We start from the raw sequence: 17,415 nt of genomic DNA on the forward strand, positions 1-17,415 counted from the left end.
TCATGGGTTTGGAATATGTTGAATGATGTTAACTGATAACAGGACCCATGGGCACGCTATGGTTTATATTACTCTATCCATAACTGTACCTTTTTGACAACTGTGCCTTTCCCTCTCTCAGCCTCCCCTGAATTATCATCCAGTATCAAAAACTTGTTAAGCATAGTCATAAGTGTATTTATGAAAAATAGATATTGATAATATCAAATACTTCTCAGTGTCTTTTGATGTGATCAAACTTTTATTTTTAATATTTTTGTATATATTTAAAAATGTTTTAAGTTTTATTTATTTTGAAAGGGACTGAGGCTGCTGAGTGGGGGAGGTGGAGAGAGAGAGAGGGAGGGAGGGAGAGAGAGAGAATCCCAAGCAGGATCTGCACTGTCAGCGCAGAGCCCGACACAGGGCTCGAACCCATGAAACCATGAGATCATGACCTGAGCTGAAACTGAGAGTCAGACACTTAACTGACTACACAGGCACCCTGTATTTTATTAACGTTTTAAAGTAAGCTCTAGACCCAACATGAGGCTCAAACTCATGACCCTGAGATCAAGAGTTGCATGCTTTGCCAACTTGGTCAGCCAGGCATCCCAGATCAAGCTTTTTAAAATTGTTTTTTAGGGGCCCCTGGGTGGCTCAGTCAGTTAAGCATCTGGCTTCAGCTCAGGTCATGATCCCATGGTTTGTGCGTTTCAGTCCCGCATCGGGCTCTGTGCTGACAGCTAGCTCAGAGCCTGGAGCCTGCTTCAGAGTCTGTATCTCCCTCTCTCTCTGACCCTCCCCTGCTCGTACTGTCTCTCTCTCAAAAGTAAATAAAAGAACAAAAAAACTTTTGTTCTTTATCTTGATACTTTCTTGATAAATTATCTTTTTGTTGAATTCATGTAAGGAATCAATCTTCTCTTAAGTAAACATGAGTAGATTATGGTTATATTCATTCATTGTGTATTAGATTGTATTATCTATATGCTAAAGATTTATAGGGTCAGTTTGTTTTTTCAAAGGAAGTATACATAATTTGAAGAGGGATATATGTGTGTGTGTGTGTGTGTGTGTGTGTGTATTAAACAAGTTTGCCTTATTTAAGGCTGTTGTGCTTATTTAGGTGGCCATAATTTGAAAGCTAACTGCTCAGTATAGTAGAAGGTGGTGAATAAGGGGTTTGAACAACAAGATTCTAGTTTCAGACCCATCATTTCACTGACTGCTACTTTGTGCAAGTCAGCCTCTGTTTTGTTATGCTTAAACTGCATGAATAATAACCTCTATCCTGCCTACTTCTGAGTATTGTTGAAGATTAGATGGGATGATATAAAAGCACTTTTAATTGGAAAAACAGTTTAAATGTAAGGACTTACTGCATCTTAACTTTTCCTCCCTTTCTCTTGTAGGTAGTGTTGGTGCTTCTTTTCAGTGCCAGTCCATCCATCACGACCACATTTGTCATGATGACAGTGACAAGGTGAGGTCTGTGTTGATGTCTACCATGGTGAAAATGCATGCTGCCTTTATATTGTTGGATTCACCTGCATAACTGTGGACATAGGGCCAGGAGGGTGTGCCTTGGGAGGTATGATGTTGAGATGCGGAGGGCCTTGCTGGTTGATGCATCAAATCGTTAGACTGCTCCAGAACACTTGAGGATAATTTTCAGGAAGTGGGCTGGTCTCTTGATAAGCCCCTCCCCCCTTTCTTAATGATCACCCTCGTCTCCTTGTCCCTGTCCCTTTGTTTCCTCCTTTCTTGCAGAGTAGGTGGATTATCTTAATATATGAACAGGTGTTCCCAAAGCTGCTAATTGTCTCAGCAATTTGTGTCTGTTTCTAGTTTGAATATCTTAGCCACTTTGATTTGTTTTGTTTGTTTTAGTTGGTTGTGTTAGATTACCAGTTCTTCTAATACCTTTTTTTCCTTCTGTTTCCAAAGCCCAGTAAATGTTGAGGAGTAAGAATGGAACCTATCTAATTCATACAGAAGAAACCTGCTTTGGGCCTGCTCTTCTGTTTGTTTGTTTTTAAAATCAGGTCGAAACTGTTGGTGGTTTTGTTTCATTTTGGTGTTTTGCTTCTTCTCTAAAGCCACGTGGTTTTGGGGGCTTTCCTGTACTCATCAGCACCGTTGATGGCCCAGCCCTTGCAAGTGGATACGAACGTGGGCTTGGTGCTTGGAACATCTGGCTGCTGATGTTGGATGGGCTTAAATTTAGTCTTTTCCATCATCAGTTTCCAGTGGCTTCCCTCCCATTTCCTGTGTCTTACATGCAGGAATGTGTCACTCCCTTGGCAGTTTTCCCAGGCAAACCAATTCAAGTGATCCTTTTCTCTGCTGTTTAATCAAGATCCTGCTGTTTAATCAAGATCCGCCTCCCTCATCCTGTTGGAGCTAGATCAAGAAGTTGGTTGGTCATTGGGAATTTCCAAATGGCTTTCTTTGTTCTGTGTGTTGATCTCTCTTTGTGAGCTTTGCTGAGGCAGATTTCAGCCTGTTTACAGAGAGAGGGGTATGCTTTTAGCATTCCAGAGTCTCTTTTATTATTACAGTAACCCAGAGGCATGGATTTAACTTTTAACTTTTTAGAAGCAAGCCACTTGAAAGATACTGCTAGACTATATACGGTTAGCTCTGTAAAATTCAGTATTACCAGAGATTTTAGAAATGAGCATTTAAAAGTGATGAGAGAGGGAAAGGCAGAATCACTTTAGACCAGTAATAGTGCTTACAACTGTGCTTTGTAATTGTAAAGACGTTTTGGGGTTAAGTTTTGCTTTCCTCTGCTAAGTATAAACGGCTTTTCTCCATTTGTTCATTTGTGGTAGTGATGCCAGACTGTGCTCTGTTCTGTCTCCAGGTAGAGTCTGGAGATGAAATTTTCTCTCCACCTCCACCAGATACTTGCCGTCTACTTTGAAATGTTTTTGCTCTTAATTTCTGCATCTTCCTATGACTGACTTTGTGCTTTTAGGAGATGGCATTTTCCTCCTGAAGTACGCGAGGGAGAGGGAAGAGAACTTCAAGGGGTTTTGTCACTTGAACAACAGATCAAAGATTGTGAGAAACTCCTCTCCCCTGTCTCCTGCCTGCTGTGTGTAATACTTATGATTGTTTCCCAGAGGGAAATGGAGAGAATGGATTAGAGTCTCTTGACTATGTATTTATAATTTATTCAACTGATTCAGTCAGATTTATTGACTGGCAATTATGTGTGTAGGCACTTAGGAAATATATCAAGATACAAAGCAAAGATTGCTGTTTTTTCATGAGTGTATAATCTTGCTGGGGGAGGTAGCCATAAAAATAAACATAAGACATAAATAATACGTTAGAGTAAGTGCAGTGGATTAAAGAAAATGTAGAGCAGAACAAGTGGGATGAGAACCACCAGGAGTTGTATAGCAGCTTTGAATAGGATCGTCAGGTATTCTAGGGAGGAAAGCTGTGGATAGCATGTCTCAAAATAAGATCTTTATGTTTGCAGCAGATTCTGACTTCTTTAACAAATGGACATTGGTTTTGTAAAAACAGAAACAAAAGTGAGGCTGTTACCTGACATGTACCACTTGGATGTGTATGCGTACATAACATACTCACATATATGTTCTCTCACTTTGACAATTGAAGGGATTATAGGGCTCAGATAATCCAACACTCTTTTTATTAAAAAAATTTTTTTTAACATTTATTTTTGAGAGACACAGTGTGAGCAGGGGGAGGGGCAGAGAGAGAAGGAGACACAGAATCCGAAGCAGGCTCCAGGCTCTGAGCCGTCAGCATAGAGCCCGACGCGGGGCTTGAATCCATGAACTGTGAGATCATGACCTGAGCCGAAGTCGGACGCTCAACCGACAGAGCCACCCAGGCTCCCCTCCAATCCTCTTTTTAAAATATACTTGGAAGCTGTGACCCCATTGGGAGAAGTGACTTGCTCAGGAGTCACCCTACAGTGCGGGGGCTAGACCAAATCTTCTATCCCTTATACAAGTCTTGCGAAGTGATTGTTTAGCTGTTCTGATTGTGAAAACATGGTCTCGACGCATGTTGATGCCTCACTTATTAATCTCACTTAACTTTCAGGCATGGTCCATTTCTCAGATTTGGGAACAAAACGTGATTTTTCTTTAAAGTTGCCTCAATTTTAACTCATCCATCTGTGACTGAGGATGAAACCAGGGGTGAGATGAATTAATTTGTAGCTTCAATGGTACACTTTCCCAGAGTGGCCCGAAACACTTCCTGGAATGCTGGTCATTTGAGAGAAGGAAATGGGAGAATTCTTTCCGAACTGGCATGTATGTGAGTGGCTACTCAGCTTAGAAGGCTTTTCTGGACAAGAAGAAGGCACCGATCCAGTTTGTGTAATGCTATGCAGACCACTCTCAGGGAAGGTAGGAAATGTGTGACTGGTTTTTCTTTCAGGATCGTTACGTATACTTTCTTTTAAGTCTTGATCTGTTAAATTTTTTAGTTTTTAAAAAAAAATTACACTTTGCAAAAAGATATGTGGCACTACTTTTAACCCCCTCTACTCAGAAGTAACAGTTGGAATTTAGTATTAAGATAAATTAGTTATATTTGTATAATTGCAGATAGTGGCTGTTAATATATTCACAGTTGTATGACTATCTTTGCTATCTAATTTTAGAAAAACCTTCACATTCCTCACTCAAAAACCCATAACCATTAGTAGTCACTCTTCATTATCCCTTTCCCCAGCTCCTGGCAGCCACTAGTCTTTGTCTTTATGGATTTGCCTGTTCTGAACAGTTTATATAAACGGAATCACTTAATATGTGGCCTTGTGTGTGGCTTCTCTCACTTAGCAGGATTATCTCAAGGTTTATCTCTTGAAGCACGAGTCCCTATTCCATTCCTTTTTATGGGTGAATAATATGGCACAGTGTGCATCTAATGCATCTTGTGTATCCATTTTCCAGTTGATGTGTATGTTTCCATATTTTGGTTATTGTGAATAACACTGCTAGGAACATTTTTGTGTAAATATGTTTTTGTTTAGTTGGTCACATGTATTTTTAACATTTTGAGAAATTACTGTTTTGCCAAGTGGCTGCACCGTTTTACATTCTAGCAAATGGATGAGGGACCCAGTTTCTTCACATGCACATGTTTACCTCCCACACTTTCTGATTGTCTTTTAAATTATAGCAGCTGTGGTGGGACATCTCAGTTGTTGTTTTAATTTGCATGTCTCTAATGACTAAGAAGAATGCTGAGCATGTTTTTTATATGCTTATAAGCCATTCCTAAATCTTGTATGGTCCGTTTAAAAAAAAAAAAGTCAGTTAAAGATCCCTTTTATTGTTCTTGTTCCCGTGCTTAAAAAAAAAAATTAAATCTCTGGATGCCTGGGTGGCTCATTCGGTTAAGCATCTAATTTTTTGTTTATTTTTGAATGAGAGAGAGGGAGACACAGAACGTAAAGCAGCTCCAGGCTCTGAGCTTTCAGCACAGAGCCCTATATGGGACTCGAATTCATGGACCCTGAGATCATGACCTGAGCCTAAATCAGATGCTTAACCAGCTGAGCCACCCAGGCTCCAAGCATCCAACTCTTGATTTAGGCTCAAGTCATGATCTCATGGCTCATGAGACTTAGCACTGTGTTGGGCTGTATTCAGACAATGTGGAGGAGTCTGCTTGGGATTTCTCTCCCTCTCTCTCTGCCCCTCACGTGCTCTCTCTCTTTCAAAAAAAAAAAAATCTCACCATGCACCCCATTATATAGGTATATGTGTTCATTATGGAAATTTGGGGAAATATACAGAAACAAACTGTTATTAAAAAAAAAACCCCACCCTTTTGTATTCCCTGCATGGTTAAAATAAAACTTAATTGCTCTGATTATTTATGGCTGTATAATGAATTACCCTAAAATTTATTTGGTGCAGAACACTTGTATCTTTCTTGGTTCTGAGGTTTCCTGTGCTCTGCTAGGTGGTTCTTGCATGAGTTTCTCATCTAGTTACAGTCAAATGGTGGCCGAGGCTGGAGTCATCTTGAAATCCTCACTCACATGTCTGATGGTTGATACTGGTTATCAGCTGGGGCTTCAACTGAGCCCCTTGGCCTGAGTACCTAAATGTAGTGTGGGCTTCCTCATACCATGGCACCTTGATTTCTAGTGACTTCCCCAAGAGGACCAGGCAGATGCATATGGCCTTTTATGACCTAACTTCAGAAGTCACAAAGCATCACTTCCAGCATAGTCACAGACCTGCCCAAATTCAAGAGGAGGGAGCCTCAATCTCACCACTAGGGAGTAATGTCAACGTAAGAAGAAGAGAATGAAGAGTGGGAGAACTTACTATGTACAGTCATCTTTCCTGCACACTGTATATACATGAAACATCAGTTAAAATGGCTGCATAATTTTCTACCATAAGGATACATGGTAATCTATTTAACCTGTCTTTAATTTTGGAGCCTTAGGTGATTTTTAAAAACTACTATATGTTTATTTATACAGCAGATATTTATTAAGTACCTACTATGTTCCAGGCACTGTTGAGTCACCAGGGTAGAGTGGTGAAAAGGCTATCAAGGAAGGTCTTTGTTCTTCTGGTCCTTATTTTTTGTGAAAGGAGCAGAAAATGAACTGTACATGTAAACCAATAAATAATCAGATGCTCATAAATGCTGTACAAGTAATTGGGCAGTTGGCTACTCTAGATTAGGTGTTAGGGAAGGCCTTTAAGATGGTGACATTTAAGCTAAGATCAGAATGAGAGGAAGGAACTAGTTGTGAAAATCTGGGCCAGGAGGAGAACATCATAGGGAGAGGGAAGGGCTAATGCAAAGGCCATGAGCCTAGAAAGGTCATGTAAACAGAAGCAAGACAGATTTGTACAAGCAAGATGGTTGAGGGTAGAAGTGGTAAGAGATGAGGTTGAAGAGGTAGTCATAGGGCAGATCATGAACTTGATAAGTCAAGGAAAGTTTAGATTTCATTCTGCCTAGATGATTTGGTTTATATTTTTAAACACCGTTTTGCTTCTGTGATGAGATTTTTTTCTAATTGTGGTAAAATACACCTAAGCATATAATTTACCTTATCGTTTAAAAAGATTTTTTAATGTTTTATTTATTTTTGAGAGAGAGAGAGAGAGTACAAGTGGGGCAGGGGCACAGAGAGAGAGAGAGGGAAATCAAATCCATGAAGCAGGCTCCAGACTCTGAGCTGTCAGCACAGAGCCTGATACGGGGCTCGAACCCATGAACCTCGAGATCATGACCTGAGGCAAAGTCAGACGCCTAACTGACTGAGCCACCCAGGTGCCCCAGCTTTTTAATCATTTTTAAGTGTACAGTAGTGTTGACTATGAATGTACTTTTCACATTATTGTACAACCAATCTTCAGGGTTGTTTTATCTTGCAAAATTGTATCCATTAAACAGTAACTCCTCATCTCTCCCCACCCCCACCAGCCTGTGGCAACTACCATTCTACTTTCTGTCTATTTGAATTTGAATGCTCTTTGCATCTCATATAAATGGAATCATAATATATTTGCTTTTTTGTGACTCTCTTATTTCACTTAGTGTAACATTATCAAAGTATGTTCATGTTGTAGCATGAATATTGGAATTTCCATTCTTTTAAAGGCTGAATAACATTCTATTGTATGTATGACACATTTTGTCTGCTCATTCATCCAAGGATGGGACCCTTGGGTTGCTTCCTTGTTTTGGCTATTGTGAATAATGCTGTTAGGAACATAGGTGTTACAAAGATGTCTTAGAGACTCTGCTTTCAGTTCTTTTGGATATACACCCAGAAGTGAAATTGCTGGATTGTTTATATTTTTAGAGTTTTGAGGAATTGCTATACTGTTTTCCAAAGTGGCTGCACCATTTTACATTCTACATCCTTGACAACCCTTGTTATTTTCTGTTAATTGTTTTTAATAGTAGCCATCCTATTGGATGTGAGGTAGTATCGTATTGTGGTTTTGATTTTCATTGCCCTTTTGACTAGTGATAATTGAGCATCTTTTCATGTGCTTGTTGGCCATTTGTTTATCTTCTTTGTAGAAATGATTATTCAAGACCTTTGCCCATTTTAAATCAGGTTTGGTTTTTGTTTGGTTGTAGGTTCTTTATGTAGTCTCAGTATTGACCCTTTATCAGACAGATGATTTACAATTATTTTATCCCATTCTGGAGGTTGTCTTTTTAGTCTGTTGGTTGTGTCCTTTGCACAGAAATTCTTATTTTGAAGGAATTCCAATTAATTTTTCTCTTGTTGCCTGCCTTTTGGTGTCATATCCAAGAAATCACTGCAATCCAGTCTCATGAAGATTTTCTCTTATGGTTTTTCCTAAAAGTTCTATAGTTTTAGTTCTTAAGTTCAGATCTTTGACTCATTTGAGTTAATTTTTGTATATAGAGTAAGGTAAGGGTCTTTCTTCATTGTCTTGTATATGGATATCTAGTTTTCCCAGCACTGTTGTTGAGGAGTGTTCTTTTCCCATTGAATTGTCTTGGGACCCTTTGACCCTTTTGGGGTCATTTGACCATATATGTAAGGGCTTACTCCTGGGCTCTCTATCCTGTTCATTTGGTCTATATGTCTGTCCTTATGCCAGTACCACAGTGTTGTGATTACTGTAGCTGTGTAGTAAGTTTTGAATGATGTATTTCTTGAGCATAGATTCATAGAGTTAATTGAATCAAAGGATATGAACTTTTGTTTTGTTTCTTTTTGTATATTTTTTCACACATTCATATGCATCAGTTTATGCTTCCATATGAGAATGCCTGTCTCACTTCCTTTTCACATTGAATAGCATCCATAATACCAGTTACTTTCTGAATGATTGATGAGAAATGGATTCTAATTGTTTTAATGAATATTTCTGTGATTACTACTGAGATTTCATACGTTCATTTGATAGTCACTTCTTTTTGGAAATTTCTTTTGCCTAATTTTCTCTTCTTTTGGGATATTCCCATTTTGCCATCTCTTTGCATAGGAACACTAATCATCTGTCATACTTGAAAAAATTTCCCAGCTTCTAATTTTTTAGAAAATTGTTTAAAGAGAGAAGGGCGCCTGGGTGGCTCAGTTGGTTAAGCCTCCGACCGGCTCAGGTCAGATTTCACGTTCGTGGGTTCGAACCCTGCGTCAGGCTCTGTGCTGACAGCTAGCTCAGTGCCTGGAGCCTGCTTTGGATTCTGTGTCTTCTTCTCTCTCTGCCCCTCCCCCTCTCATGCTCTGTCTCTCTCTGTATCAAAAATAAATAAAACATTTAAAAAAATAAATTAAAAAAATAGAGAGTGGGGGAGGGCCAGAGAGAGAGAGAATCTCAAGCAGGCTCTGCGATGTCAGTGCAGAGACCTAGGTGAGGCTCAGACCCACAAACTGTGAGATTATAACCTGAGCTGAAGTTGGATGCCTAACAGACTGAGCCACCCAAGAGCCCCTTTAGTGTCTAATTATTGATTATTTGATTCCTGTTCCTTTTAGCTGCAGTTGACCATTTCTAGCCAGCCTTCTTCTGCAGGTGTTTCTAGGATACCCTGGATATCTTTTCTGGTGGTTGCTTGGCCTCCTAGCTAGTCCTTTGACTCAGGGCTTGTGGTCACCAGCTTTCCTAAGTATTGCTGTTCTCACTAATTTAGTGTCACTTTGTCTCCAGTTTGGGCCCACTTCCTAGACTGTTGTATTAATAAGACCATAATAAAGGCTCAGGGATTTAACAGGGAATTAAAACAAAGAGAGTCTAAAGCTAGATATGAAATATGACTTCTCAGGGCACTCTGGCCCAAGTTTTGTCTTTAGGACTTCTCTCCCTAGTCTTTGGCCTACTGCAAAGATAGGATTAGCCTATCTTTCCTTTGGGGACGCCATTAAACACTGCTGTTTCTTCTTCAGAGCTGACTCCCAACTACTTTGATTTACTGTTGGGTGGAGTAAAAATGGACGAAAGTTCTTAGGAGGCAATTTAGCAGCATTTGTCAAAATTGAAAAAGGCCCTTTGAAACACCAATTGCACTGATAGTAGTTTACCTCTAAAGATATATTTTCTTTTCTTTTTTTTAAGTTTATTTTTAAGAGAGAGAGGGAGATAGAGAATCCCAAGTAGGCTTCAAGCTGTCAGTGCAGAGTCCGACATGGGGCTCTAACTCAAAGTGTGCAATCATGATCTGAGCCCAGATCAAGGATGATCAACCAACTGAACCACCCCAGATTCCCCTAAGGATATATTTTTAGTTGCAGCTCAAACTGTATGTATGTACAAGAGTATTCATTATATCTTTACAATATCAAAACAAAAAAACCCCAACTAAATGTAGTACTTAATGTCATAAATAAGAGACGCTTCATGCCTGGGGCTCCTGGGTGGCTCAGTTGGTTAAACGTGCAACTATGGTTTTGGCTCATGCCATGATCTCACCATTAGTGAGTTCAGTCCTGAGTTAGGATCCACATTGACAGTATAGAGTCTGATTGTGATCCTCTTTCTCCCTCCTTCTCTGCCTCTGTCCTGCTCGCTCTCTCAGAATAAACAAACTTAAAAAAAAAAAAAAAACAAAGAGATGGTTCATCCTTAAAAATGAAATTAACAGGCTTTGTTGAACAACTTAAATCTGTATGTGGTTAACTCTTTTCATTGCCTGTCCAATAGATATTTTAAAAGTGTATTATTGGCATCTGATTTGCCCTGAGATTGAGCCGCTGGAGCAATTCAGATGAGAGCCATAGCAATTAGAATTGCTCCCAGGATGCTCTCTATTTTCCAGAACAGAATGAGGAAGGTGCCTTTAAGATCTCTGCTTCAAAGGGTGTGTGTTAAGGCAAGTTATTTATCCTGCTCTAGAGATATGTGCCATGATGTGCAGTGCATGCTTTATTCACAACCTTGCTTCTCCACTTCTGACTTGATGTGGGTCTCTCTTTTTCACTGCTTTCTATCTGAGGCACTAGGATTTCTTTACCCATTGATCTTGAACTCTTCTGGCTGATGGCCTTTCACCTGGTTCTCCTTTAGCCCCTTCACATCTTCACTGCCTTAAGAACTGTCATGGTTCTGCCCCTGGCATCTCACACATGTACTCTGGGAACAGCAGTCTGCCCACTCTTCCATCCTAAAGCTGTATGTTATGAGAGGCTTTCAGGAGAGTTGGGTTTAGGTGTGCCTTTGCTGCCCCTTTCTGGTCTTTAGCAACTATAGCTGGCAGCTGCCGATAAATAACCTTTTCCCTCTGACAGGTGCCGACACTTGTGGGTGAAAGTGCTTAGGCTGATGTTTTGCGTTAGATCACATCTTGTCATGGTTTTAGATAATGTGTAGCCTGAGCAGTGCTAGGCCAATACACCTTTCCACTATATAGCTTCATCTTATTTTAGCCCTTTCAGCTGGTTTTGGTGGAAAGAGGGACACTTTTAGGGAGGACGGGGAGCAGAGCTAGCTTTAGGAAATGTTGAAAATTTTTTTTGGTCTCCTTGTTCTTCTCTTTCATTGTCCATTCTGTTTTTGTGTCTCATTTCTCCCTGGGAATTTGCCTGTTGAGAAAAATATTGGAATTACCACTGCTACGAAATATCACATATCGAACGATTGAGAGTGCTTGCCATATGCTAGAACCCCTGCCCGAATCAGTGAGACGCAGTCCTTGGCTTCAAGGAGTTCACTGTCTAATGTGCAAAAGACCTGAGTAAACACACATTTGCATAGCAGAATGATTAATGCTATGTTAGAACACAGAATGGAGGCCACGAATTCAGCAGTAGTGGTTGGGGTTGGAGTGAGGTTACAGTGGGGAGATTTGGCAGTGGATGTGATGACAGCACAACCCTGTTCCTGACAGTGTTAACAATGGGAAACTGCCTCTTCATCACAAAGGTCATGGACTGCCAACAGGAAGGCCATTCTCTACCCAACACCTTCTTTGGCAGGTCCCAAACATGGATGGCATTTTTTTTACCCTCTGATATTTGTTCTCTATGTGGGTGGTTCTTCAGCATCTGGACAAGTGATTTTTAATCTGCAGCTCTTGAATCATGCGTATGAACACCTTAAAATAAGAGATGCCTCTCCTTATTTTTTTGTATATCCTCTACTAGCCAACATTCTCCAAATATGGACATCAGTGATAACAAAAGAGAAATGGGACCTGCTTTTAAGGGGCTTACAGGTTAATGGCGGAAACAGACTTTTAGTAACTACTGTAAGGTATTGTGATAGAAGTGTGTTAAAGGAAAAAGAAAGACTATAGCCTTAGTCAGCTTTCCACTAAAGGTCCTTCATTATGTTTAGATGGTCTGTGATGTCTTAGAAACACACAACTGAGAACCAGATGAAATTTTATACTTACTGTTTGGCAGACTGTTTATCACTTTTGTATAATTTATTTGTTTATTGTTTATGCCGTGTGCTAGAAAGTGTATTTCCAGCAGGAGACCCTTCATATTCACAAGATTAGAAGTTAGTTTTCTAGAAGCAGTTTGTGAGTTTCAGTATGAGAACTTCCTTACATGTATCCTAAGATTGTAATTTTTTCTCCTTTGTAAAAAATAAGGAAAGGGGAGCCTAGTTGGTTCAGTTAGTTAAGTGTCCAACTCTTGATTTCATTTCAGGCCATGATCTCAGTAGTTTGTGAAATCAAGCACAGAGCCTGCTTGGGATTCATTCATTCATATTCATTCTCTCTCTCTCTCTCTCTCTCTCTCTCTCTCTCTCTCTCTCTCTCTCCCTCCCTCTCCCCACACACACACACTCTATCTCTCCCTCTCTTTCTGTGTCTCTCTCTGTCTCTGTCTCTCAAAATCAGTAAACTTAAAAAAATACATATAAGGAAAAGACAGGGGCACCTGGCTGGCTCAGTTGGTCGAGCATGACTCTTGATCTCAGAATTGTGAGTTTGAGTCCCACATTGGGTGTAGAGATTACTTCACAATAAAATGTTTAAAAAAAATAAGGAAAAACTGAAACTCTGACAAGAAATTTAATTCCAAGTTCAGTTGGCTTAAGTAGCAAATTCTACCAAACATTTAAAGAATCAATCTGTAACCTCAGTATTACAGAAACGACTGTACAGAGTAAAGAGAGAGAAAACATTCCCCGATTCATTTCTTTTTGTAAAAAATGTTTCTATGTATTTATTTATTTTGAGAGATAGTATGTGCGTGTGCATGCGGGGAAGGGCAGAGAGAGGAAGAGAAAGAATCTCAAGCAGGCTCCACTGCTGCCAGCACAGAGCCCGACTCTGTGAACCTGTGTACTGTGAGTGAGATTATGACCTGATTGGAGATCCATATTTGGGAGCTTAACTGACTGAGCCACTCAGGCGCCTGTCCCTGATTAATTTCTAATTTTATTTTATTTTATTATTTTATTTTAATCTTATTAAGAGAGAGAACAAACAGTGGAGGGGCAGACAGAAAGGGAGACAGAGGATGTGAAATGGGCTCTGTGCTGATAGCAGAGACCCCAATACTTAAAGTCATGAACCATGAGATCATGACCTGAGCAAAAGTCTGACACTTAACCATGAGCCACCAAGCCGCCTGCCTGATTAATTTCTAAGGCTAGCATAATTTTTATAACAAAACTTGATGAGGACATTACAAAAATGGAAAATAACAGCAAATCTCCTTCAAGAACATAGATGTTGGGGTGCCTGGGTGGCTCAGTCTGTTATTACCCATCTGATTTCGTGATTTTGGCTCAGTTCATGATCTTACGGTTCACTGTCTGCACTGCTCGTGGAGCCTGCTTGGGATTCTCCCTCTGACCCTCCCCTGCTCTTGCTTACTCTCTCTCCCCTGCCCTTTCCAAACAAAACAAAACACAGATGTAAAAATCCTAATCAACATGTTAGCAAAATAAATCCAACAGTATATAATAAAGGTAATAAACAAGACAGGATTTTATTAGGAATGGAGAATTGGTTTAACATCCCAAACCAGTCAGTGTCAGGGTGTCTGGGTGGCCCAGTAGGTTAAGTGTCTGACTCTAGATTTTGATTCAAGTCATTATCTTGAGGTTCATGAGTTTGAGTCCTGCATCTCCATTCTGGCAGTGTGGAGCCTCTTGGGATTCTCTGTCTCTCTCTGTCTCTGTCTCTCTCTTCCCTACCCCCCAGCTCTCTTTTTTTCTCAAAGTAAATAAGCTTTAAAAAAATGTATCTTTGCAACAGTAACAAAAATCCAAATACAGTGACTATAATTCACATGCTAAAAAAATTTTTTTAACGTTTATTTTTGAGAAAGTGTGATCAGGGGAGGGGCAGAGAAAAAGGGAGACACAGAATCTGAAGCAGGCTCCAAGCTCTGAGCTGTCAGCACAGAGCCTGACACAGGGCTCGAACTTGTGAACTGCAAGATCATGGAGCTGAAGTCAGACACTTAACTGACTGAGCCACCCAAGCGCCCCTGTTCTCATTGTTTTTATTTAGCACTGTACTAGAGGGCCTAGCCAGTGCAGTAAGACAAGACAAAAGGAAAAATGTATTGGAACAAAAGAAATTGAATGGTCATTATTTTCTGCCAACAGGATTATATATATATATATATATATATATATATATAGAAAACTCAAAAAGATTATGCTAAACTGTTAGAATTAATGATATGTAATTATATAACATACATGTATATAATTATATAATATATATTTTTAGAATTAGTAATTATATATAAAACCTGGACTAAACCAAGGAACAAAAATATGTAAGGCTTGTATAGAAAGTGTAAAGCGTTATTGATACAAAATTATTTTATTTTTTTAATGTTTTTGAGAGAGAGCAAGAACGGGGGAGGGACAGTGAGACAGGGAGACACAGAATCCGAAGCAGGCTCCAGGCTCTGAGCTGTCAGCACAGAGCCCGACTTGGGACTTGAACCTATGAACCATGAGATCACCACCCGAGCTGAAGTCGGACACTTAACTGCCTCAGTATAGTTTTGTTTTAAATGTGAGGGGACTTAAATTACTTGGGTACCTCAGGAAGAAGTTTTTAGCAGTCATTTTGGTTTTTTCTTCTGTTGTAAAAATCGATTTTAAAGAGTAGTCTTGGAGTCAGAAGTCTCAAAATGCTCTTGCCACTGTCAATTACTTTGCCTACAAGTGCTGTGCTATCCCTAGCCACATGTGGCTATTTAAACTGATTCTGGTCAATTCATTAGATACACTGGCCTCATTTAGAGTGCTTGGTAGTCTCATGTGGCTTTGTTTTGGATGGTGCAGATATTGACCATTTCTATCACAGAAAGTTTTAATTGGACACCCTTCCAACAAAGCGTTGTACCTTTTTGAACAGACACCAAATAAAATTTTAGGTAGACTGGGGTTTAGCAATTGCTTTATTATAATTTACCACCTGCCACAGCAGGAGGTCAAAAGTGGCCCAGTTTAAAGCCTTTCCCACTGATTGGGTGTTTATTAGAACGTTACTAGATTTTCTGGTGAAGAAAATTAGAGAAGAAATTATAGTACAGATTTCAAACTATCTAACCTTGAGTTGTGGGATTATTGTTTACATCTAGGCAGATTTCTTGGGTTAAACTCTAGGAGCCCAGGTAGCTAAAAATCATAACAATATGAGGTTTCTTGTGGAGTTTGCCTCACAAAGGATTGTCTGAAGCCCAGGGGGATTCACATGAGCTTAAAAGGTCGAAACCCTGGAGGACTGTAATAGATTTTTAGTTGCTTTTAGCTGTAATAGAAATTCAGCACTCGCGGAATCTGGCTCTTAAGATCAGAAAGCTCTCAAATGGTAATTTCCCTTCCATTTCCCATTTTCTTTCTTTCCTCCTATCACCACATAGCCAATATCCAAGTGTACAAGAAAAGTGGTTTCAAGAGTGGTCTGGATTATGTAAGAAAGCTTGTGCAGCTGAGCTTCTGCTGGAAGATCTGTAATGCCAGATGAATCTATAGTAGTATATTGGGAGTTGTGAGTGACTCCCCAAGATAGGAACAGATTGCATTGGATGGATCTAAAGGTGTGGATGGGATTTATGACTCTCTTATGAAATGAAAAAAATAGCTTTTCAGTTTGGATGTAATCATCTCCAAACTGCCTGCTTTGGAAGACTGAGAGTGTAGGGGAGGAAGCGTCATTTAGATAACAGAACTACATAATGAGGATATGGGTCTGGGGGAGGGGACATGTTTATTGGAGCCTGTTGTATCATTCTAGCTTCTCTTCGGCCAGGAATTGTAAAAGCTTGTGATTTATTGCTAGAACATTGATTCAGAGTTGCTAAGTACTTGCTATTGTGTTTTAGGATGTAGGTTTGAACCACGGGGTTACAGAGCCAGTGCTCAGTACAGACATGGGAGACAAATGTATACAAATAATTACCATATAGTGTTAATCAAATGCTGAAGTTCAGAGTATCCTGGAACTTTAGTCTGATTCCTTAATTTTCCACTGGTCACAGCTGAGGCCCAGAGCAGGAAGGAGACTGGTGTAGGCAAGGCCAGAAGAACTAGAACCAGGATTTTTAAAATTACTTATGTTCTTTTGGTGATTGGACTACCCTGAAATCTGAGCACCATCCTGTAAGACATCATCTAATTCCTATCGGCCTAAAGCCCACTTCCTACAAAATGTCCCCTTGACAGCCTTCCTTGCCTCCACTACTACTTAACTGCCTTTTACTTGGATTTGCTGCTCTTTTATGAAATATCTGTCTTCCCTTTTAGATCTTGAAGGTGATCAGGACAAGCACCATACCGGCTGTGGTCTTTGTACCTCTCATTTCCCATTCTTAGCACCGTCTGAATAACTGTCAGGTTTAAAGGTTCCAACCTGCTTGCTTCTTTGTGAGATACCTTGTTCTAATCACCTCCTTTTACATCAATAAAAATTCCACTTCTCGGTCACACGAATGCATATTACGAATTGAGTGAGGTTAGTTACTGCTCTGTTCTGGGGGTGGGGTGGAGGCATGGACCAGCCGCCATACTGTGAGTGAGAAGATGAGTACAAATTGGGAGACAGTGCAGGCTCCAGAATCGGTTCGGGAGCTGGGGCCTTGCTGAGAGCGCCGCTAGAGATGCGGGCTGGGCGGGGCTGCGCAGGGGCGCTATGCGTTGGGCTCTGTTGCCGGAACTAGTCCCAGTAGCGCGCCCGGACGCGCGCAGTGCCGCCCCGCCCCCTTCCCCGCGGGTGAAACAAAGGGGGCTTGGCGCGCGGAGCCGAGCCTAGGGGGAAAGGGGCGGAGCGTCTGACGGTTTCGCGCTTTGGGCTCGCTAGGTTCGTTTCTGTAAGGGGACTGGGTGGAGAGGAGGGCGGCGACCCAAGCCGGAGAAGTGGGAGCGCCGCGTGCTCGCGCATCCTGCGGCCTGGCGGTGAGGGGCGTCGCCTGCGCGCGCAGCGGAGGGCAGTGCGCCGGCGCGCGGCACGCCGTGTTCGTGAGCACGGAGGCGGGGTGCCGCGGGCGGG

At 40.7% G+C, this 17,415-nt stretch overlaps 1 protein-coding gene across 4 annotated transcripts in view; it reads left to right on the plus strand.

The window, feature by feature from the left end:
• Window positions 1–17,415, plus strand: part of RNF38 (ring finger protein 38) — a 118,536-nt gene that overhangs the window by 58,591 nt on the left and 42,530 nt on the right. For 2 of the 4 annotated variants that reach the window (XM_029919751.1, XM_029919753.1), the window contains exon 2: window positions 1,395–1,465. Coding sequence is in view for 2 of the 4 variants with exons in the window: in XM_029919748.1 (XP_029775608.1) it covers window positions 6,407–6,409 (3 nt within the window). In the remaining 2 variants the exon portion in view is untranslated. Of the gene's footprint in view, window positions 1–1,394; window positions 1,466–6,241; window positions 6,410–17,415 lie in introns of those variants that run through there. The other 2 variants (XM_029919748.1, XM_029919749.1) reach the window with 1 other exon arrangement.

The sequence above is a fragment of the Suricata suricatta genome, chromosome 13 (assembly GCF_006229205.1).
Source record: "Suricata suricatta isolate VVHF042 chromosome 13, meerkat_22Aug2017_6uvM2_HiC, whole genome shotgun sequence".
Lineage (NCBI taxonomy): Eukaryota > Metazoa > Chordata > Mammalia > Carnivora > Herpestidae > Suricata > Suricata suricatta.